Source organism: Belonocnema kinseyi, chromosome 9 (assembly GCF_010883055.1).
Source record: "Belonocnema kinseyi isolate 2016_QV_RU_SX_M_011 chromosome 9, B_treatae_v1, whole genome shotgun sequence".
NCBI classification, from domain to species: Eukaryota; Metazoa; Arthropoda; class Insecta; order Hymenoptera; family Cynipidae; genus Belonocnema; species Belonocnema kinseyi.
Window position 1 is genome coordinate 46,555,416 of NC_046665.1, and position 24,229 is coordinate 46,579,644.

General features: G+C 32.2%; 1 protein-coding gene across 3 annotated transcripts in view; it reads left to right on the forward strand.

Moving 5' to 3' along the window:
- Positions 1-24,229, forward strand: part of LOC117179317 (rap1 GTPase-activating protein 1-like) — a 367,846-nt gene that overhangs the window by 155,171 nt on the left and 188,446 nt on the right. Inside the window, exons 1-2 of one of the 3 annotated variants that reach the window (XM_033370980.1) lie at positions 4,904-5,580; positions 7,429-7,948. The exons of 1 other annotated variant lie outside the window; for it this stretch is intronic. In XM_033370980.1, the coding sequence (XP_033226871.1) occupies positions 7,908-7,948 (41 nt within the window). In that variant the 5' untranslated portion in view covers positions 4,904-5,580; positions 7,429-7,907. Of the gene's footprint in view, positions 1-4,902; positions 5,581-7,428; positions 7,949-24,229 lie in introns of those variants that run through there. One more of the 3 variants, XM_033370978.1, reaches the window with a different exon arrangement.

A 24,229-nucleotide genomic window follows, 5' to 3' on the forward strand; every position in this document is an offset into this window, starting at 1 on the left:
AGATTCACGTGGAAGGGTAGTTTTTCGGGAAAATTATGAAGAGATGGAAATTTTTAAATGCCATGTAATCAAATTGGAGATCTAAATCATTTTTCCATTTTTCAAGGTGATTTTCTAACTTTTAAAACGTTTTTGATGACGAGGGGAGGGTATGTATGACTTAGGGGTAGTTTTTGGGTAACGTATTATATATTATCGGAAAACGAAAAAAGAGAAAAACGTGGAAGGGTAGTTTTAGGGAAATTATAAAGAGCGCGAAATTTTCAAGTGTCATGCGATTAATTTGAAGCCCTAAAACATGTTTACATTGTTGAAGGTAGTTTTCCCATTTTGAAAACGTTTTTGATCACAGGGGGTAGTTGTGTAAGACTTAGGGGTAGTTTTTTGGGAAACGTAATATATGTCGTCATAAAGCAAAAAAAAGCAAGGAAATCTCCACTTATCGTTTATCACATTATAATCATTTTTAGTGAGTTTTTCGTAGGTAGCGGCGCTGAGTGGACGTCCTGCTAGCGCCGCCACCCTTTTGTCTGAAGTTTCAAGATCAAAAAAAATTTTTTAGCATAAAATTAGTAAAAAAAAAGCAAAAAAATATGGCGTATTCCATTTTACAATATGCCTTGGTGGCGGCGCTGAGTGGATGGAGCTAACATTTTAAATGAGATCAAGGTGATGCTACAAGCCTTGGATTCAAAATTGGAGGGATTTGAGAGGAACATTCAGTACGATTTCTACAAGAAGGTTGAAGAAATTAAGGAAGAAGTGCGAGCTGTTCATCGCCCTGACCTAACAGAGGCGTTACAAAGACGCTCAAAATTGCCACGGCTTCCACATAATTTATCGCTTACTTTCAAAACTACTTATTTGAAAAAATGTATGTACCTAAGGTAACCATGTCTTAAATATTGTTTGTAAATTATTTGGTATCAGATTGGATAATTAAAATTTTCAAAGTTATTTCTGCAATAATCATCTATTTTTTTCTTCTATTACAACGATTATTAATATTGTAATTTTAGGCTACTATATTTAAGTCCCGGAACATTGCATCAAATACTATTGTACTATGCCTTTTATTTAAAAACCCCGATGAGCCAGTCAGTCATCAACGCAGATGCATATAACGTTATTGGAAGTACTCGCGTTTTCCTTGACATTTGGCCAGTGAAGAGGAAAATTTCTGAAAACTTTCACCCACGTTCAGTCGGATTTTATACAACCAACCCCCCTCACTCTATATTAGTTAAAAGCATTGAATACACAACCTGGCCGTACGTCCCAGATGGGCACCCATCCGAGTGGTGTCCGTGCTCGAAATGGCTTAACATCCGGACTCTTCCCAAGTCTAGATTCCTTGAGTAACTAATTCTGTCGATTACCCTAACGAGATATGACGTCGGTAAAGGGTGTCATTATGCCAATGCTGGATTATTACTACGGCATAGTATTATGCCAAAAATATCTCAGTACTAAATTACGGAAGTTTTCCAGTACCAAGTCAGCACTAGAGCGTCCCATGTGCCATAACTAACAATATTAAATTAGTCCAGGCGCGATACTAAGCCAATTGTAACCATGAACGTAGTCAGTTCCACGCCAACTTAAGTCCAAGTGTAAGCCGTTCTTCGACCGTCACTTTGCCAGTATTAAATCTTTACCATGACTATCTAACACCAACTAACAGCCATCATTACGCCAAAATTGTATTCTTGCTACGCCAATGTAACGCCAGTACCATGAAGACTAGCTTTAACGAAAAGTAGTTGTTTTGTCAACACTAGATTGATACTGTGCCAGTATTATGCTGGGCCCATGACGATTTAATACCAGTATGAAGCCGAGATTATGCCATGCATATATTGTGAATATGCCAATAATAAATGAGTACTAGTCCGGTACTGACTGCCAGTATTGTGCCAGGTCACCTTTTAGAACTTTGCCAGTATCAAGCCAACATTAGAGTCTACTTTGTGCCAGTACCGCGCCAACATCAAAATGTCTTTGTGCAGCACTGGCGCGGTACCATGCCAGTTGTAAATTTCCACTTGGGTCCTACCAAAAAGTATCTAGCTTTTCGTACCGAACTTTCGATACACGTAGCTACGGTCCTAATTTCAAGATGTTAAAAAGTAGATAGTATTTTTAAGAAAGTATGCAATATAAGTACGAAAGTTTTTAATTAAAGCCTTCGATGATTAACAAATTTCAAATTAATAACTTTAAAATAACATCAAATAAAAACTTCATATATCAGGCAACCTTTACAATAGATACAATAGGGTGATTGCATTTTTCTGGTTTAAAATATAATATAACGAGAAAAATAGAGATGACTCAAGAAATTTGTTTAAAAAATAAAGTTCATGTTACGTGGATTAAAGGATTAAAGGAAAAATGATTAGGGTACTATCAAACCCTAAATTAGGGGTTGAAATAAGGGGTAAGTGGCTAAAAATCAAAAAACTCGCTGAAAAACATTGTAAAGTGTTTTCGTGGGTGGTAAAAATGATTCTATTAACCATTTCTTCAAAATCCTCAACGGTATGGATGGTTTCTCGCTACCATTCTCCTTTCTAGGGGTGGAAATGGACAGCGAGAATCTGAAAACGCGAAATATTGCAGAATAGATTTGCAAATGGTTTTCGTGACTGTTGAATATCATTTCGACAACAATTTCTGCATTATTCTCTACGGTGTGGATGGTTCCTCGTTCCCCCCACTCTAGGGCATATTCGAAGAAGGCATTTTGAAGACCTTAAATAAATTAAATTTTTTGTTCATTTCATTACGAATATAAAACGATTTTAAATTAAAATTTCTCTAGTGATCTCAAAATTCACGTCCTTTGTTCTATCTGTAGCCGTTTCCGAGATATTAATAATTAATAAATATTGTACGTTTTATAAACGTTTATAAAACTTTTGTAAAATGTTCAATAAACTTTCAGATGGACAGACTGCGGACATTTGCAACGTATTTACAACGTTAAAACAACTTTCTTTTCCAACGTTGTACAATATTTTTCAAAGAATATATTTTTTTATTTAATATAATTTTGAAAAAGAGCTAATTATATTATTTTCATAAATTATTGATACACTATTGTTACGATATTGTACTAATGATTTATGTAAATATTAATAATAATATAATAGGAGACAACTCCAAGTACTCCATGAACAGATTCCATGAACTCCAAGTTCATGGTATCTTAATAATTTTTCCGTAATCTGCATTAAATTTACAATATTTTAAACAAATTTTGTATCGAGATCATAATTTCCCTTTGAGATTCAGCTAAAAGAAAAGCAAAAGGTCATCGATTTTTTAAACATGCTCAGCATCACCCCTTACTTCAACCCCCACAATAAGCAATGTGAGCATTCTTACCTATTTTCCTTATTTTCCTTATTTTCTTTATTACAAAAAAAAAAAAACTTTGTCGAGTTATCTCTATTCTTTCTCGTTAAATTAGATTGTAAACCAGAAAAATGCAATTTGACCTATAGTGTGCCGCCGGGCACTCGAAATTTCTCATATAAAATACATAGGTAATAATGACTTTTTGGGGTTTTCGGAATATCATCGGTGGGCTTGGGAAAATATTACGGCAGTAAAGATCCTCCAACGAATAATTATATGTATGTATAAATCATATGGGTTCACCTTCCCTAACACACTCTCACAGAGTGTGTTTTTTTGTGTAAAACAATATGCAATTTTTGATTTTCAGAAAAAGGATTGCCATTTACTTAGTTCTCAACTTTGATTATTCTTTTGACCGATTTTGAAACAATGAAAAACCACTCATCAGAATGAAAGTGAAAATGTTAATTATCTAAATTATTTTTAACAATATACAGAATTTAAAAAAGGGCACGTTTTTCAATAATTTTTTTATGTAAAATATGGAAACAGGGAACAAGAATTTTTTGTGAAACTCTTCGAGCAGAACAAATTTGCTTTTGGACATTACTCTGCATCTGATCTATTTTTTTAAAACAAATTTTGGATTTATAGAAAATCAGTGGCCCTCTTTTCATTTTGAATTTTTTAGTATATTATTTACGAATTTTCAAACAGTGAGAAATCCCCTATCATAATGAAAAAGAAAAGTGACAGATTTTCTTATTGTTTTGAAAAATACCGGATTTTTACAAAAAAAATGTAAAAAAATATTTGATTATTTGCCACTCGGTCTTAAATATTGTTTGGGATTACAGAGAATGCATGAAGCAAGTTGACAAGTCAACAACTTGAGCCAAAGTTGGCTAATTTTGTTTGCTGCGTTGTTATTAATTAAAATATTCAAACAATTCTCCCAAAATTAGAAGAGTTAAAAATTTTTGTTCGCAAAAATTATATAGATGGGGAAATCAACTACCATTCTCATCAATATCAGTTCGTCCCATCCTGTTGCAGAATCCCGGTCCCATTTCCTCTTTTTTCATCACGAATCTGGTTCGATGTCTGAGGCCCACAGGGACTCTGCAATGTGCCGAAAGTGGCCCCTCTTGGGACTACACTACCCGAATTAATCGGGCCAGAAGCACGTAGTATCGGCACTCAGCAGTACTCCATGGATCCTCCCTATCCATGAATATGCGATTCGTAGAGTGGAGTCCAACCTGTACGTGCAAGAGTTAAGAGTTAAGATTCCGTGTGAGTGGGTAGATGTGTGGGTGACGGGTGCATGCGTGTCACGCGTTTACGTGCAACTACAGAACTCCAGATTGGCCCCTCCAAGCTATCTCCTTCACCTCCTCCTTGTGAGGAGAGTAAGAGAGAGCGTGAGAGAAAAAGAGAGATGGAACTTGGGAGGGAGATGTGTGTGCCACTGCGTTGCATTGAGCAAAGCCAGTAAAACAGTCCGACGGCACTTCGAATCGTTGTCACGTCGTGCTGCTCCGCTTACATCACGAGGAACTCATTTTTACGTCACTTGTGCGCGCGAATCGCTCAAATCGCATTTGTATTGTCGAAAACGCAATCAAATTGTTGGAGCCGCCTTCAGGTCGCTGAAAGCATATTCAAATTTCGGCATAGGATCCCGCCAATGGGACCAGCTGTTCCGCGAGGTGTACAGTGTTTTTCGTCATCTTCTTTTGACAGCAAAAATCAATCATCTTTTGATATTTCTCAGAAATAGAGGAGGTTGAAGAAGAATTTCCTCCGTCTTAAGTCGCGAGATTGAAATTACCAACTCCTCTTATTTTCGCGTTAATTAATTTTGCTGCGCTTGAGCTCTTCTTGGGCTTATCGTTAGTGTCTAGGGAAACGTGGATGTGTTAATAATTAATGTCACCTGACTGTTACACGTCGAATGTATTCTGTGAAATTCAACTGAAAGAGAGTGCACCTGACAAGAAAGTGCGCGTATTTTATTTGGAGAAGATTCTTATTTCTTGATGGAAGATCTGTTATTTATGAGGAATTTAGTTTCTTTTAAGAGAGCTTGAGTTGCGAGGTCAAGGATTCGTCATTTGAGAAAAAGGATTATATGGAATTGGAGAAAAGTGATCGTATAAATGAATGCAAGAGGCTTGGAATCAACCTTTCGGATAACGAGCATATAAGACGGTAATTCGGGGGTTTATTCTTGTTGAGACCGCTTGGAAGAGCGGAAAATTACGATTAATAGTTGGGGAGCTGAGGGATTTAAATGACCCACCTGCATTTGGAGATTTCTCTTATTCTCTCTTTGATTTATTGCCTGAAGATTATTTTATATTCGTAAATAATTGAAGGCGTAAAAAGAAGTAATCGGTTAGTTAGGAAAATTTTTTCTGATATGTAATTTGAAGAGTAGTTACAATTATTCTGAAGATCCAAAAGAAATATATTGAGAATTTATTTTTTTGGCTGGGAATATAACATTATTCAATTTAGTAGACCTAATTTTAAAATGTTTTTATTTCTTTATTTAATATTTGTTCTATTTTGAAGGCTTCAATTTTTATTTTTAAGGCTCTTAGTTTGTAATTGTTGAATTCAATAATTTTAAATAAGATAATTAGAATTAGGTATTTTAGTTTAATACACTTAACTTTTAAAGATTTCGAATTAACTAATTTTTTTAAACGCTTAAAATCTAACAAATTTGGATTTAATACTTTTAGATCAAAATCGAAAAAATATTTAAAGTTTACAATTTACGATTTATAGCTTTGTGTCTTGTTCTTATCAACACAGTTTAAAATTTACATTTTTTAATTTGTTAACATTTTTAGAAAAACACGGTTTTATTTATTTGGAAAAAGCTTAAAACGTTAAAAATTTATGGATGCGAAATTAAAAGTATTCAAATATAAATAATTTTAGACTTAAAGATTACGAAATATACGATTTAAAAATAAAAGCCTTAAAATAAATTTTTTTAAATACTTACCTAGAGAAGGATTAGTTTTGCATTTAAGCTGTTCTTAATTGCAGAATTTAAATCGTTCGAAATTGTGCATTTTAAAAGCAGTTCCTTATATAATTCAACAATTTTTAATTTAAAAAATGAAACTGCATTTAAATTTTTCTAAATTATAAAAATTGAAGCTTTATAATGTTTGAATGATTCCGCGGTTGAAACGACAAATATGGGCAGATTTGAAATTGAAAGCGTTCTAAATTGATTAACCTTACCGTAGACGTTAGATTGAAAGAACTTAAATTGAAACATTTGCATTTAGCTGTAATTCCCCCGAATTTTAGTACAATTTCAAATAAAAAGTCTTAAATAATTATAATAATTGATTGATTTTATGTTTCAAGCTTAAAAAAGTGGGTGCATAATTAGAAATTCAACTCTAACAATATTAGATTAAAATCGTGCAAAATTGATTAATTTTCGATTTAAATTTTCGGAATTGTACTATTTAAAATTTAATGCCTTATAAATAAAAAATATTAATATGGTGAAATATTTATAATTTTTATTAAGTTTGCAATTCCTCAGTTTGAATTGAAAATGTTCAGTTTTGAAACAAATATATATTGTTTAATTTTCGATTTTTCTCATTTGCAGATTATCTAACATTTAATGCTTCAAATTCGAATTAATTCAATTTTAAAAAGCACCTATTTGAAATCGTACAATTATTATTTAAAATCTTTTATTTTAAAATTATATGCAATTTCCGAATGTAAAATTGTTTATTTATCATTCGAATTTTAAAATTTAGTAGATGATAAAACTGCCTTCTGGTTTCAGATTCCTGTTACCGACTTTTAGCAGTATTTTACAACCATCGATTGTTCGAGTCCAGGTTCATTATTTTAAGTTTCTCAATATACAGATATAGATATCGTAAACGGTTCAAAGCAATCAATTGGAAATCAATTAGAAATATAGCAAAGTGAAAAAGAGATTTATGTATAGGAATAAAAGGAGGTTTGTATAAGTCGTACGTCATTGCATCGTCTGCTATCCCATTGCAGATACACGTGTTCTTCGATCGGGATCGATAACGGGATTGTGGATATCGTACGTAATTGCCGAGTAATGCAGGGTCTGAAGTGAGCGTGTCCTGTAACACTAAACTCCTGGACATCTTGAGCGATGAACGGACCTCGAATTCGCGATTCGACATCGATTCACTCGAGTCTCGAAGGAGACGTCCAGAAGGAAGGCCGGAAGCTAAATCGTCACCAGAAGTTCTAATAGTTGAAGGCTGAATTTAAAAGAGACATGGTGCAGCATTGTTGTAGTTGCGCTTACGTATCTTGGATTAATTAAAACGTCCATCGGTAGAAAGCTTAGCGTGAGTCACGCGCCCGTCTTTAAGACTAAGTTAACGAGAGCTCTGCGAGAATTATTATCGGGGGCGTGGTGCCGTTTCGCGATCTTCGTCGTGGAAGTACTATCCACCGGAAGCCGGAGGATTCGTCCTACCCAGGATAAAAAACGCACGAGAGACATGCTCAAAGTCAGCATGTTGGATTATATCGGGGACACGGGGTGAGTTTTGGAAACAAAAACGTTGAAACCATTTTTGATTTGTTAGAACCTATCTAGAAAGTCTATTTTGGCCCACATGAGTGCTAACCAACTTTTGATATTTATATTTACTTGCGGTAAACACCTTTATTGGTACAGTATTGCACATTTAATTGCTAAACTTATAAATAACGTTTAGTACATTTCCTGATAAAAATCTTCGCTGATGATGGTCCTGCAACGGTACAATTCAATAATAAGCTAATAAGTTTCAAAATCACTTTCATATTTCAGACATCACACTCGTCCTTTTATTGCCCTCTTTCATCTTCTTTTCCCTTTTTTTAAATAACTCTTTTTTAAAAAACCTCCCCATTTTCTCGTTTTTTCGCCCAAATGCGAACTAAATTAATAGAACTCTATAAGCGAATTCAATCATTTTTGGTTCAAAATAAATTTGTAGGCAGATAACTATGTTATTATATTTTTTGTTCGAAATTAAACTCGTTTGGTTACATTCCTACTATTTGGTTGAAAATTTAATTATTATGTTGAAAAAGCAACGATTTTGTTAAAAAAAATATTTTTTGTTCAAAAATTCAACTACTTGGTTGAAAGTTGAACTACTATATTTGTCTAAACTATTCGCTTCAAAGTTGCTATGAACGGACCATGCAAATATATTAATAATATCCTCTCATCGACAAATTTAGAAGAAGTCTAAGATTTTGTAAGATTTTTGTATGATTCTGGCCCAAATTAGGAACTGATCAGTTTTCCATGATAACAAACTTCTAACTTCTCACAAATCTATTCAGGGCAAATATATTATGACCAATTAATGATATGCACTTGATAGCCGTTAAAAGATAATTACTGTATACTTTCTCTTGATTATTCCTGAAGTTTTTGATTCCTACTTTAATATTTGTGTTGAAAGGCATTAAAAGCCAGGAGTGAACGTCATGAAATAACTCATAATGGAATAATAGAAGTTTAGTTATTATTCCCGGCTTTTAAAAAGAACTTTTTTAAGTTTAATGCAAACAAACGAATTGAGTGAGTTTTTCCTTATTAAAACATTTATATAAAAATAACTTGTAGCTATTATTCTACTTGAGCATTGTTACATTTTATTCCTCTTTAGCTGCATTCTCTTTAGAAATATCAAAATATTAGTACTTTCTTGGGTAAATATTTATTCTCTCTCTCTCTCTCTCTCTCTCTGTACAAACCAGATTAGTAACTTTTGATTAAATTAAAGGCTATAAATGCATTATATGATATGAAACTTTTCTCTCTCCTAACGTTTCGTCATTTGTTCCTTTTCATACATAAAGCAGGATATTTACTACTTCGTTACAAATCATTTTCAAAAAGGAGGAAAACAAATGACTTTTATACAAATGTCAATGCTTTCTTTATTTTTTAAATGTTACGCATTCAGATAATATTTTTTATAACTGCCGCTATCACGAAGTATGATAATTTTGTCCCTGGTATGTAGAAAATTATTAGGAAGTGCAATTTCTTTCGTAATGTACCTACCTTCCGAGTTTATTGAGTTTACCCATGTGTATAATAATCATTCCCGCGATAACAAATTGCTGTAAGACTTTAAGAAGCATATTTTCCCACTTTTTATAGAGTTTTGTTCATTTTTTTCTTATCTTCCCCGTTCCTGTTGACTTTTATATGTTTGAAAAGTTTTCAACTGAAAGTTCAAAAAAATCGAATAGCTTTTTCAAATTGAAAACATTAATAATTTAACGAATTTAAGCCAGCAAAATACACTACCGGTCAAAAGTTTGGGTTCATCTCTTTTTTGACAATTGATTAAGTTCTCTTAATTTTAATTATGTCAAAGCTAAAATTTTGGCTCCTTAAAGGTTTAAATGATCTCAAAATTCTGTATAAAATGAACCCAGGATGAAGCCTATTTGTCTATTTTTCGAGTAGATATTCCAAAAATGGTGTGAATTTCAATGTTTTCTTAAATTTGTAATAACGTCCGTAATAATAAATTTTTTTAATGTACCTAGGCTCATTTTAAAGCTATTTTCCACATTGTCACAAAAGTTTATGATTGTAAATTTTAAAAAAATTTCTTATTACAGTGCGAGAACTTAAACTATTTTTCCACAGTATATCACAAGAGCGTTATGACCGTAAATCTAAAAAAATATTATGACAGAGCAAGAACTTAAAGTTGTTCTATACTAATAAGATGTTTCGATACTGTGGAAAAATAGCTTTAAAATGAGCCTAGGTAAATTAAAAAATATTAATTATTACGGAAGTTGTTACAAATTTAAGAAAACATTGAAATTTACACCATTTTTGCAATATCTATTCGAAAAATAGCCAATTAGGCTTCATCCTGGGTTCATTTTATACAGAATTTTGAGATCATTTAAACCTTTAAGGAGCCAAAATTTTAGCTTTGACATAATAAAATTAAGAGAACTTAATCAATTTTCAAAAAAGACGTGAGCCCAAACTTTTGACCGGTAGTGTATGCATGAAAAATCGATTTAAAATTCGACTCCTGTTCTGTATACAGTAAACAGTTATACACACTTTAAGTTAGGTTAAATGTTGAGAATAAATCTGTTGGATAAAAAGTGTTGAATCGTCTTTAAAATTCAAGAATACACTATATAATTATACCTCGTGAATCATGTAAATCACTAACAAGTTGTTATTCCTCGTACAAAACAAGATTCCGAACCACATTGTGAAGCCGCTTTATTCTATTAACATGTGTAAAATGCCGTTGAAATGATTCTTTGTGTCCTTATCAATATGAAAATGATTAAAGGGAGAGTGCTCGAGGCGTTAAGTAATCCTATCAGGCACTTAGAGTTATTACTTGGCTATACACATTTATCAAAGCGAATGACATCTTTCCTATAATTCTTACGTAATTAAATTATTGATTCTTTTTTTTTCAGTCTCAGTTGTGAATTAAAATAGATTCAAAAGTGAATTGAAAATTAACGCACGTGTATTCAAAATTGAACAATACTTTTGAATTTAAAGTGTTAATGATTGAATAATGAAAATTTTTTTAATACTTTGAACATTGATGTAGAGAAAATCTCAACTTAAAAATCATTCATTTTTTTGGGTTTTAAATCTCAGGATTAAAAATTTGTGGAATATTGAAAGCTTGAAATTTATAATTAATGATTTAAATAATTATTTATTATCTAGTAATTATTCAACGTTTAAAAAATGACTTGTTTTACATAGTTTTAATATCAACGTCTCCATATGAAAATGCACTTTTTTTCTGTCCGTTCAGAAGAGCTAATTACACTTTAAAATGTTTATAATATTCAGAAATATGGTTACAAATAATGAAACTAGTATAATGAACACAGAATTTGTCTAGAAGTAGCATTTCAAGGGTTAAGAAAGATTTTGTTTGTAAATTATTGGCACGTTTATATATACTTTTAAGATAATTGATATATCATCTTTCTCTCAAAAGAGTTATGTTTTGTCATTCTATACTTAATATAAAATAAAAATTGACCTGGCGGTACGTTATTATAAACATTGACTTTGATGGACACTTAGAGAATAGGCTAGAAACGTGGTCTTGAACTTGAGAACTTCAATTGTTACAAATTACCTAAACCCCACCAAAAATATCTGTAAATTTACTGAAAATATAGGTAAAGTTATCAAAAAAAATTATGAAAACTATTGCAAAGTTCCTGGAAATTTATGTTGATCATTGTGAACTCATTGATATTTATATGAAGCAACAAATATTTACAAAATTTAGAGTATAGAAGGGCTATAGATTTTTAGATTAATGTAGAGATCCCGTGTTTATTTAAATAACACATTCGTTCCGCAACACTGCTCCGACCCAGGTTGCTGATCAATATCTCTAGCGATCAAACCAATTAAAGACCCTCACAAAGTCATCATGTGAAGCTCCCCACTTGGGCTCATTAGTATCCAAGTCCTTTTTTTTGGCTCCATTCAATCCACTGACACTCTTTTTATAAACTATTTGTAGCCACACTTTCCTATCCTGACATACCTCTCTGGCTTCATTCACGCCTATGCATTTTTGCATGCTATAGCTCTTGTGTTTCTATGATTTCTTATATCTCTTCGAACCAGGATCTTATTTATACATTCTAATAATTCTTTCCGCGGTCTTCCTTTAGGCATATTGCCCAGAGGTATCAGCTTATTTAGTATACCCTGAGTAAAATATATTTAAAAATACTTATTCGCAGATCAGTGCAAATAACAGAAGAAAATACAGTCGACGCTATTTACCTTGCCGCGGATGGGACCCTAGGAGAGTAATTTTCCTGGAAACGATGTTCCCCCTCTCTCGAGTCTATTCTTGGTGCGTGGTGCTTGATGCGAATTGTTTCGCTCGCTACGTATGTAGCCGCGCGCGGATCAGTGTTTACAAACAGTGAAAGTTCGATTTTCAGAATACATATTGTGAAAGTAATGATCACACATTTGGTTCCAAAAAATTGTGAGCACATCGTTCTTTCGCAGAATAAACTGAAAAATAGGTTAGTATTTACGAATTATTGATAAACCTTTGATTAAATTTGCCATACTTGAGGTTATCTCACGTGACAAAGAAATTATCATAAGACATAAATATTATATGATTTCGAAATTCTTTCATAAGCCTCATTAACAAAGCATATAATGACTTTTTGCACTTTAAAATTGCCTTAAAAGACCTAAACAATTGACGGCAACGTAAATAGCGAGCTGAACAATTCTCGGATGCCGAGACGTCGCGGTCGTGGTGGGGGAAGAGCTCGACCGAGAGTTAGGGAAAGTGGCAAGGTAAATCGGCAGGGTCAGTAGCGTCGACTGTATATGGGATGTCCTAACTGGATTTATGCTAGGAAGATCATGTACGGATCAAATATTTAGAATAGCTTTAGACAGATCGCAGAAAAAAGTTTAAGAGTGAAGAAAAAAAGTTTTCAGCGCATTTGTTAAACAAGAAAAAATGTTTGACAAAGTGGATAGAAGTAAAGTTTGGAAAGTCCTGGAAGAATACGGAGTCAATGGATCGCTTCTATAAGCAATAAAAACAATATATGCAGGTAGCAAAGGATGACTTTTTCGATATTATTCAAGGTGTTCAACAAAGTTGCGTTATCCCAGGTGAAAATACACCACCGGCCCAGTACTGGCCCAGTACAGCCTGCCGGAGTTCCAGTACTGAGTCAGTACTGTATTGTAATGCTTGGCGGTACTGACGTGACAGCACTGGCGCAGTACTGACCGACAGTACTGGGGCAGTACTGGCAAACCACTGGCAAACCACTGGCGTACGAAAATGCCGTAGTTAATTTTAAAAATAATAAAAAACTATTTAGTTGTTTTAAAGACCATCCATCCATTCATCATCATACGACTGCATATCGTCCAAATATTATTTATAATCACAAAAATATAATTTAGAAACTATTTGTTTAATTTTAACACACACTATTTCTATAATCTAATGATATAACAAAAAAGGTATTTAAAAAATAAATAATAATTGACTGCGAGTATTTTGTCAATACTTGTTTTGTAATGCCACTGCTTAGAATGAATACATATATTACATTTTTAAACATTATATTACAAATAAAATTTCTAACGCTAAGGGGGACCCGAACCTACATATCTATACCACCTAAATCTATCACCTAGCATTCGGGAGTGCTAACCACTGCGCTAAATCGAAAAGTTAAAACTTGGTGAAAAAGCCATCCTCATAAGCTACAGTTCAGAAAAGTTCAAGTACCAAAATTTGAGCTCTCTTTCTCTAATTATTTATTATTATACGACGTTATGTGAATGTAAAATACACGAACTTCTAACAGGAATATCAATTAAATAATGATTAAATAAATAATTTAAATCGACTACAATTTTTTTTCGTGTAATATTTTATTTTTTCGCGTTTTAGACAATTTTAAAAGTTCTGATAATAACATTTAATGAGCATTTGAAATTTATATAAACGGAACTTAGAAATTTTACCACGTTGCGCAACCATTAATAACAATTTTCTTTAAACCTTCGTGTAACGTTTTGGTTCTTAGGTGTTTTAGACTATTCTACAACGATTAAGACATACATCCAATGTAATTTTTTCTGAACATTTAAAATTTTTCATGGAGGTAGAACTTAGAATATTTTCCTTAAAAAAGTAATAGAAAAAAAATGTTTTCACCTTAATTGTATAGTCAATTTTTCGACATTTCAAAACACCCTGACAACATTTGTAGACGTGATTTTTTTTAAGTCTATTTTTGTACTACTGGCATAGTGTCGCCCCGGTCTTGCAGCCAACGTTCTGCCAGTACTGGGCGAACCACCGGCTGTCTGTACTGGTTGGCAGTACTGGGCCAGTACTACGCCGGTGGTGAACTCCGGCGTACTACCGACATTTCCACTTGGGATGTCATCATGGTTATTTATTATATTCATGGACAAGCGTCTAAGAATAGCCCTCTTTGACGAATAAGGTGTAGATCTTGAGGCAGTGAGGGTACGTGTGGTAGCTTTCGCAGATGATAAGATTTTTATGGATCAGTCAACCGAAGATTTGCAAAGAATACTGAACAAACTGAATCCAAGCATCAAGAACATGGGCCTCAAAATTTGCGTAAATGAACCAAAAATGATCGTCTTCGAATGAAAAGTAAAAATATATTTAATAAGGCTAAAAGGACAATACATAATTCTATATTTATACTGACTGAACTGTAAGGTCGCGAGATGTGGACCTACAAAAAAAAGAGATAAGAGTAAAACTAACGCGATCAACATGAAATTCCTTCTCATGATATGCGGCAAAGCACTGATGGACAAATTGAGTAGTGTGATAATCCGCATAGAATGTGGTGCGGAGGAGACACTAGTTGATATATGTGAAAGAAATTTTCTAAGATAGTTTGGGCATGTTAAGAGAATAAAATATGAACTATTGACGAAACAAATATATTAAGGAAAAGGAATTGGCAGTGTGTCCAGAGGCAGACCGCGGAAAGAATGGTTATAGAATGTGTAAATAAGACTTTAATTCAAAGTTGCATAAGAAGCCGTAAAAATATAAGAGCTTATAGTAGATAATTCATGGACGCGCGGAGAAAAATGTATAGCACAATGACTTCGAAAAACCTCTGTATTGATATAAAGCGCAATATGATTATGTACAAGCAGGTTTCGGAGCTTTGTACGATATTATATAATGCACTAACATAGAAATATGTATTGCCCGTTTAGCTTTACAGGATATATTATTACTTCTGATACTGATGCTGCCCTACCGATAACCTTCTTAACTTCGTTTATACTCCTATCTAATTCCCAATTTATTTTTTCGTCACTAGTGAATAGGCTACTCACCCTTAGCTTCAAGCATCATAATTTTTATGTACCTTAATTTTGAGGCCTATGTTCTTTATGCTTATATGCAGTTTGCTCAACATTCTTTGTAAGTTTTCGATGGACTCTGCCATAATAACCTTATCATTTGCGAACGCTAACCCACGTACCTTCACTGTCTCGAGATCTACACCTTATTCGTCGAAGAGGGCCATTCTGAGTTTCCCATTATCCCTTACACTTGCCTATGGTTTTTATTGCTCCCAGGAGCCATCCAATGACTGTTCTCTTTCAGGACTTCCCAAAGTTTTTATTTCTGTCCAGTTTGTCAAACGTTTTTTCTAAGTCAAAAAATAAGCAGAAAACCTTAATTTTTACTCTCAATCCTTTTTCTGTGATCTGTCTCAATCTAAATATGTGATCCTTTCATGATCTTCCTGATATAAATCCACTTTGGACTTCTCATATATTTTTTGCTGTTATTTTTATTTTCCTATATGAGTAAGTTTTTTTTAAAATACTTTACTGACAGTATTTAGTAAGCTGACGCGTCTGTAATTATTTCAGTTGCTTTTATCTCCCGTTCTTTTATATATTGGGACGATAATAGCCTTTTTCCAGTCATCTAGAACTTCTCCCATCTCGATACAAAAATTTATCAACTTGAAAAAATCTGTCCGTCTGTATCATATAAAATTTTACCCTCGCTATTTCTAATGCTAACTTTTTACTCGCTTTATTTTTCTTTATTTAATGACTACAAGCAGAAAGCCTGTAAAGTTAAACAATTTCGAAAAAAAATTAAAACTTGTACTTTTTAAAATTTTTACAAATAAAATTCCGAAACGTGTATCCTGATATCACTGCGCGAGATAAAAGTGATATTAATTTGTTATGTTTACACTATAATTAGAATAATGAATTCCCAAACTTCCTCATTATTTGCAATTTTTCATTTTGACTGCTACTAATTAAATTTCTATTGTAAGGTGACAAAGAATTTCTAGCTATGGAAAACTCCCTAGCCTAGAAGATTGTATTTATATTTGATAAATAATTCGGTATATTTGTTGCGCAGCCAATACCGTTTAATTTTAAATTTTCCGCTCCAACAGTTCGACGCAGGGGTACATGCAGTGCAGACAATTTGTAGAATATTGTGTAAAAAAAACGCTACAACCGAATTCACGTGGGGCTTTGGCGCGCACTGCGCAAGGGGGCCTCAAGTGTTCAAAACGCGTTTCATGCACAAAGGCCCCTAAGGCCTCAGCTCGTATCTCTCAGCGGACGCCTTTGAATCCAACCGTAAATCATTTGTGGATAAGCTACTTATCAAGAAACTATTTGTCACAAGGCGTCTTGAGGCGACCTTAAAAAATGTGTGAGCGCAATGTTTCTGAATCGACTATACTTTAAGTTTAGACGTTAATAAGGCTATCTCTCCCTAATAAAGAAAAGACGAGATAAGTTCTACAAACGTTTTCTGTCTGCCGTTTATTTTATTATAATTTGTATCTTCTTTAAAATATATTAAAAATTCAAACTTTTTCAACATTTTTAAGCTGAAATTTTTTTTGTATATAAAAATAAAAGATTTTTCAGTATGTCGAAGCATCGAAATTTGATTATTTCTAATTTTGGAAGCATTCAAATTAAAAGGCACTTTCAATTTGAACAACATACAAAATTCGAAAACTATCAATTTTGAAGGAGTCCCGTTTTTAACTTTTAATTTTATTTTTGTCATTTTTGTAATTTGGGAGGCAAATAATTAAAAAGATGTTTAATAAATTTATATTCCACTTCCTTAAATTCTTAATGTTAAAGAATCACCCCGTATATTAAGCATTTAATTTGAGCGATTCTAGAAAAATAAATAGTTTTAAAATATCCAGTTGGAAATATAAATATTAAAAATATTTAACATTGGATAATTGGAAAATGAAAAGCTTTTAAAATTGGATTCATCCAAATTAAAACAGAATCAGAATTATTACTAATAAAGTAATAAATAATAAAAATCGTCAGATAAAAAAGTTTTTTTTTCGGCCCTTCACGAAGGATAATTTAAAAATTATGAAAAATTATTATTAGCATTAATTCGAGTGTGGAAGCAAATCTAGCAAAAATTCAGTACGCAAGTAAAAACCGCTGCTTAACTTTGGGGATTGAACGAGAAGCCTTAAACAATTCCATGTGTCCAAGCGGGCAATTTAATAATTTGGGATTATAATTTTTTTCATTTTGATATCATATCTCAGTTGGAAATAGTGATTTATTCAAGGGTCTGTTCAAAAAATACTTGGACATTTTTAACACCGTTTGCCCATTTAACACACCGTAGTTTTTTTTCGATCTCCTACTCCTTCACTGAAAACAAAAATTAGTTGGGACGACTAATAAAATTGTCAGGACAACTATTTTAGCTAGTAAATAATGATACTGCTATTCATTTACTTGTAAGGACTATTTTTGGTAGTTAGAGCACGAGTAGTTGCTGTTACTGTCTAATTAGGTAGGCTAACTACTTTGGTTTGTCACAAAGACTGTCTGTAGGTAGTTGAACTTATTAATATAGTTAGTCATGTCTTCTATCTCTAGATGTAACTATTTTTTATTTATTACAGATAATAATTTAAATAGCTTTAACTACACTATCGAAATGTGGATTAAAAAGACTCAAGTGGGCAAGCGGGAATATTTTTTTAGGATATACCTTATAGGGACGCTGACACCAGTTCAGCTGAAAACACGTTTTAAAAAAATATGTACCTATGCCCAATAAGATCTTCCTAATTGCAGATGCACTTTTGAAGGTTATGATTTCCAGTAAAACTTTAAACTCTTTTGATTGTACAATTTCTTATATATACCTTCGAATGCTTCAAAATAATCCGCGAAGCCTCAACTTTCCACATTTTTCATACTTCCATTATTTATATAAAAAAATTACCTGTCAAGGTAGCAAATAAAATAGTTACGCCACCTACTTTAATTTTTTAGAGAAATCAATTGTTGGTACAGATCACTAATAAATTAGTAACTTATACTACTAAAACATTACTAACGTAAACTAGTCAATCATACTACAACCGGGTTCCTAAACCGACTATTTGCGCTTAATTGGTGTTACTAAATGACCAGTTGTAAGAACCAATGAATGCTTTACTAATAAACAGGTAGTAGCCCCAACTATTAATTTTTCTCAGTGTTATAGGTGTTACGTAAGTTTTTCACAAAAGCTAATTTATCAAATAAGAGACAACCTCAATTTATTTTTTAAAACATTTTTTTTCTAATTACTATACTGGCAAGAAATGCGAGAACACTAATCTTTTATTAGTATTTTTGTCTCGTGACTATAAAATACCTTTTTTGTTTCAATTCTATACAAAGATATTGCAAAAATACAAAAATGTTTAAATTTTCTTCATTTATGAATAAATTGTGGAATAATCGAAATTTTACATTGTTCTGTGGCTCATTTTACAGATAAATTTACTTCAAACGTCGGTGTTGTAAAATAGTATTGTTTTTTCCTTGGATTATTTCGAACTTTGAACGTAAGCAAACAATTGGAAAAAATTGAAACGTAAATCATTTTCAAAAGAAATATACAAAATAATTTAATGAATTTTGCATTATCATCGCAATCCTTATTTTTTCAATCCTTTATTTCAACTGTGCAATTTTTGTAAATTTTTACATTTTCTTTATCTTAACAAAATATAACTTGACAGCGTCATTATGTAGAAAACCTCGAATTACCCCGCCTCCCTTAAGTTACGCAGCTTAGAAATATTCCCGCTCCCAGCTTCCCTATACCAATAACGGCGTTACGTATTTTTCGAACGGCCTCTTAGTGTTAATTAATTTTTAGTAATTATAATCCTCAAACAAAGTACCAACTTTTCAACCTGCATTTTTTAAATTGACAAATCTAATTAGCCCTTGCATTGAAATGGATTTAACAAGAAAATATTTTTACGGTTCAGTTTTTCTTGTTTTTTTTTTAATCTTGAAGGATTTAATTGCAAAGCTTCGTATACTTTGAAAGGAATTTAAATGCAAGGTTTTAAGAGTTCAGTATAGCATTATTATAATTTTGTATTATAAGATGTCAAGATTATGACGCAATATTAATTTTAACTGCTTTTAAATTCAAAGATTCCATGTTGAAAAAAAATCAGAATAACACAAAAAGGTTGAAATTGAATTTATTGCTTATTAATTTTTATAAGAGAATTGGAACAATGTTAAGGATGAAAACCGCGAAAGGTGTTTCATTGCCCATATTAGCCACTTTTTTAGAAGCTGCAATTAGAAAGTCACCTTCGCTTTGTTGTTCATGAAACTAACTTAAGAGCTTAGCTCGGTGCGGTTTTTCATTTGGAAACTTGCGAAACGCAGGCGAATTCCGCGCATATGCTTTCGCCATCGTTCCTTCAATCGCGAATCCGGACCGCAAGATTTCCCGCAAAATGTCAAAACTACTCGTTCATCAGTGAACCGAGCTTCTATTTCAAACCTGTTATATATCAAGTTAAGAAAATAAATTAATCGATGACAAATCAATTAAATTATCTCAATATCAAATCGTATATATGTACTTTGAAACTCTACATAAGATTATAAATAAAAGAATTTATATGTAATGATCTTCCAATAATTTTAATAATTAAAAAACCTGTAATTTTGATTATTGACATTCGAAATTTCTTCAATTTTTAAGATTTAGAATTGAAAACTTGACTTATCTTCAAAATTAATCAAATTTAAGCATTTTTATTTATAAATATCTTTAAAATTTAAAAAATTTTAATCTAAAAATTGTACAGATTTTAAGACTTACACAATAAAAAATTATGTAATTTTGATAATTTACATTCAAAATTTCTTTAATTTGGAAAGTTATTGAAAACTTGACTTTTGATCTCCAAAAATCATAAAAATTTAAACATTTATATTTGTACATAAATATTTCTAATTGAACAGCTTTTAATTTTTTGAAAATTTACGATTAAAATTTATGCAAGTTTAAAGTTTTATGTTTAGAGCGTCTATAATTTGATAATTTGCATTCGAAATGTCTTCAATTTGGAAGATTTAGAATTGAAAACTTAAATTTTGATCTTCAAAATTATCAAAATTTAAGAATTTTTATTTAAATATTCATTTTTAAAGTTAAAGAATTTTTTATTCAAAATCTTCATAATTGAACTATTAACAAAAATATATTCAAAACTTCAACATTTTAAATTATACGTGTTCAACTGTAAACCTCCTTAAAATTGATCAGTGTCGAAAATGAAAGACATGATTAAGACCCAGATCTTCAGAAAATATCCTTTAAGACCATTTCATTACGATATAATATCCCACATTAACCTATTAATTTTCCTGTTTGATCAATTTTATAGTTCTTCAAATTGAAGTCTACATTCTAATTTGCTAATTAGGGAATCAAAATAAGAAACTCGCAATAAATGCGCGTGGTGCGCTAATTTTGCTAGTCCAATATATTCGATATTTTATCAAATGAAATTGTTTTCTAACAAAAAAAAAAGGAATGATCAAATGTTTTTGATTGCAATACCATCTCGGATAATAAAAATGCAAAAATCATAATCCTCAATGTATTAATTACGATACTTAAGCTGGGAAAAAGGAATCTGCTGATTTTCTTCATGCATTAATAATGACTTCTGGCATATATTTAAAAATTTTGAACTCAACTCGTTAACAAACGTTGAGGAACAACTTATTCTATAGGTCGATCTCGATATGTAGAGGAGCTTAACATCCCAGAGCACTAAAACGTCCGAATGGCAATCCCATTTACATTTTCGATTCGACCCTTAACAAGGAGTCGCCTCGCACGCTCTCGTGGCATAACTTGAATTTCAAATCAACCTGTATTGATAGCGTGCCTGTCCCATTCCCAGATCCCATACCAGAGGTATGAAGTGTTCGCATAGGAAACGCGCTGCCAATGTTTTGCTTGGTGCAACCGGCTGGTCAAGCATCGAGCTCGACGACCTCGTTCGCTCGAACAATTTGCTAACGTTTGCACCTCGGATCTGATAAATATACCTGTACATCAACATGCACAGTATACCGTGTATACAGTCAAAAGATTAAAGGGCATTTTAAAGGATTTTCGAATGTGATATAGGATCATAGGGATGTTTTTTAAATATTTTAGGCCCCTATCCTCTATTGTAAGGATGTGTAAGATTTTTCGCCGCTCCCTCTCCTATTCGCACGTCAGATTTTATATTTTTTACTCAATATATGAAAATTATATATTTGTGGGTGATTCTGAACCTACATCTATTTAGATTATTATATTTTCCAACAAGGAAAAGAAATAATACAAAAAAGGAATGCATTTCTAAAATTTCTAACATTTAATACATTTTTTTGTGAGAGGTAGTTTGGAGGCCTGTTTTTTATTTTTGAATCTTTTTCATGCTTATTTTGCATAAAATTATTCATGATAAAATATATTTCTTTAAAAAATTAAATAAAAAAAATATAAATTATTTTTATCGTAAACGAGATTTCAAGAGGTTTTATGGTATTTGAAATAATTTAAAAACAGTTTGAAAAAATTACCTAATACAATGTCGGAGAGTATCTCAAATTTTCAAGGAATTTTACAGGACTTTACAGAACTTCAAGGACTTAAATAAGATTTTTCAAAATTTGATTTGATTCTAAAGGATTTCAAGAGATAGAACGAAGAATTTATACGGATTTTGAGGGATTGTAAGGAATTAATAACGATTTCTGCGGATTAAATTCAATTTAAACAGAATTAATGTAGTTTTAAAAGATTTCAGAAGATTTTCAAAGACATCAAAGGGGCCATCCGTTTACCACGTGGTCGAATTTCAAGATATTCAGTAAGATTCCCACGGTTTTAATGATTTCAACGAATTTTAAAAGGATTTCAAAATTTTCAAGGAGCTTCGTATGGTTTCGAAATAATTATATAACAATTAATTAATAAATCGAAGATATAAATATCAAAATTCGAATCACTTTCATAATTTGGAATGGCACATCTTTGAAATAATGTAAAGCCTGCATAAAAGTCCCCAAAAATAAAGCTAGATCGCCATACTTGTTTACATTTGCATCGACGCACGTTTTTACGATAGGAACGAATCGAATATAACAAATTATATGCCACTCATTCATAACATCCTGCTGCGGCGATTGTGGGTCTTTCGGAAAAAGGGGTTCCAGAAAGTCCTGCAAGTGAAAAGGCGAGAAATCAAGTCAAGAGCGAGCACATATTTCCCCGCTAATTCTGATCTGTTTGTTATCTCCTCGTCTTTTTCTTTTCCTCTTCAATATGGAGGGAGGCTGTTATTCGTGGAAATGATACTTCTCAGGCAAGGTTGTCGAGTTCGTAAGTACGAATATGCCTTCGTGTATGTGCAATTTCCACGTAGGAGTATTCGAACGATTCAAAATATGAAGGCGCGATCGCTCACGAGAAAGCAGGGAACTTGAATGAATGACTTCGAAGATACATTGACATATAAAACCAGACCCGCGAGCACTGCACTTTATGTAAACCCCGTTTCATGCCCCATAAAATACAGCAAGCAATGTGCGCGACTGTATCCTAATTTTATTTGCATTCTTTGCTTCTCTTTATGTTCTTTATTTTTTTATTCAAGTATTTAAAACTTATTGTTACAAATGGTTTTAGATACCTATGAGTTCTAAATCTACGAGCAGAAATTGATTACTTTTATCTAGGACTAACATTCAGTTAACTCCAACTTCAAGCCATCAAAGAGACTCAAAGTAATTTATTCATGTAACTGACGATAATAAAAGGTCCCGGAAGCTGGAATTACAACATTTTCATATCGAAATGGGTACTATGTCAGAATTTAGTTCTTATTTAGTGCTAATTTATGCTGCAGAAACAAAATTTTGTGCCCGGTAATTTTGGTCAAAAACATGTAATAATGCTATCTTCAGCGTAAGCGACAACTCCGGTATGCCAAACTTGTAAACTATTACCCGGGTAGAAATTGCCTCTTTATGCCTAAACTAAATACTGGCTCTCACGAGGCCGCAGCCAGATTTCCTAGCTAGAAAAACCTAAGATTTCCCTCTGCTGGCCCTCGACAGGTTATTGTCATGTGCTACTTGTCTTACATTATTTATATACTCACTTTTTAGCACTATATTTTTCAATTAAACTAGATAAAAAGCTTTATTCGTAAAGCTTTATTTAAAAAATAATTTCTATCAATTAATTATTTTCTCGAGGGGACCTTGTAAAGCCCTCAACAGGTAAAACGGGTAATACATCTGTGAGTGCAAAAAAGTACATTAATTTTTCTTAAAGATCGATTTAATTTGAAATCACGTAAGTACGTTTAAAAATCATACATAACAAATTTGCGCAGGAATTTAGTGCTAATTAATTGCTCTAGATTTTTGCTATGCTAAAAATCTGGGCATTTTTTTCACAAAAAACGTGAAGTGATGCTGGCTTCAGGTGACTCTGGTATGTGAAACTCGCACTGAAAAAAACGATATTCTAATTTTCAGAATTTCCCACTAAGTTGAAGAATATTTGCAACTTAAATAAGCGCCAAGAATATTTTCTTAAAGTAAGATCGAGGCCCTCTTACCTTGAGAATATATATTCTTTTTAAATTATTCTTGTCTATATGATAATAAGGTATAGTTAATCTTAGACTACAGAGGTTAGGTTTCAGTGTGACTGCACGAAATAAATACATAATAAATATATGTAAATAGTGCATTGCGAAATCCTTAATTGAAAAGTAAATACATTGTGAACATCAAAGCCAGCAGTAAGTATACTGTTAAATTGAGTGAGTAAAAAATGTATAGGTTAAAAACTATTTTTCCAAT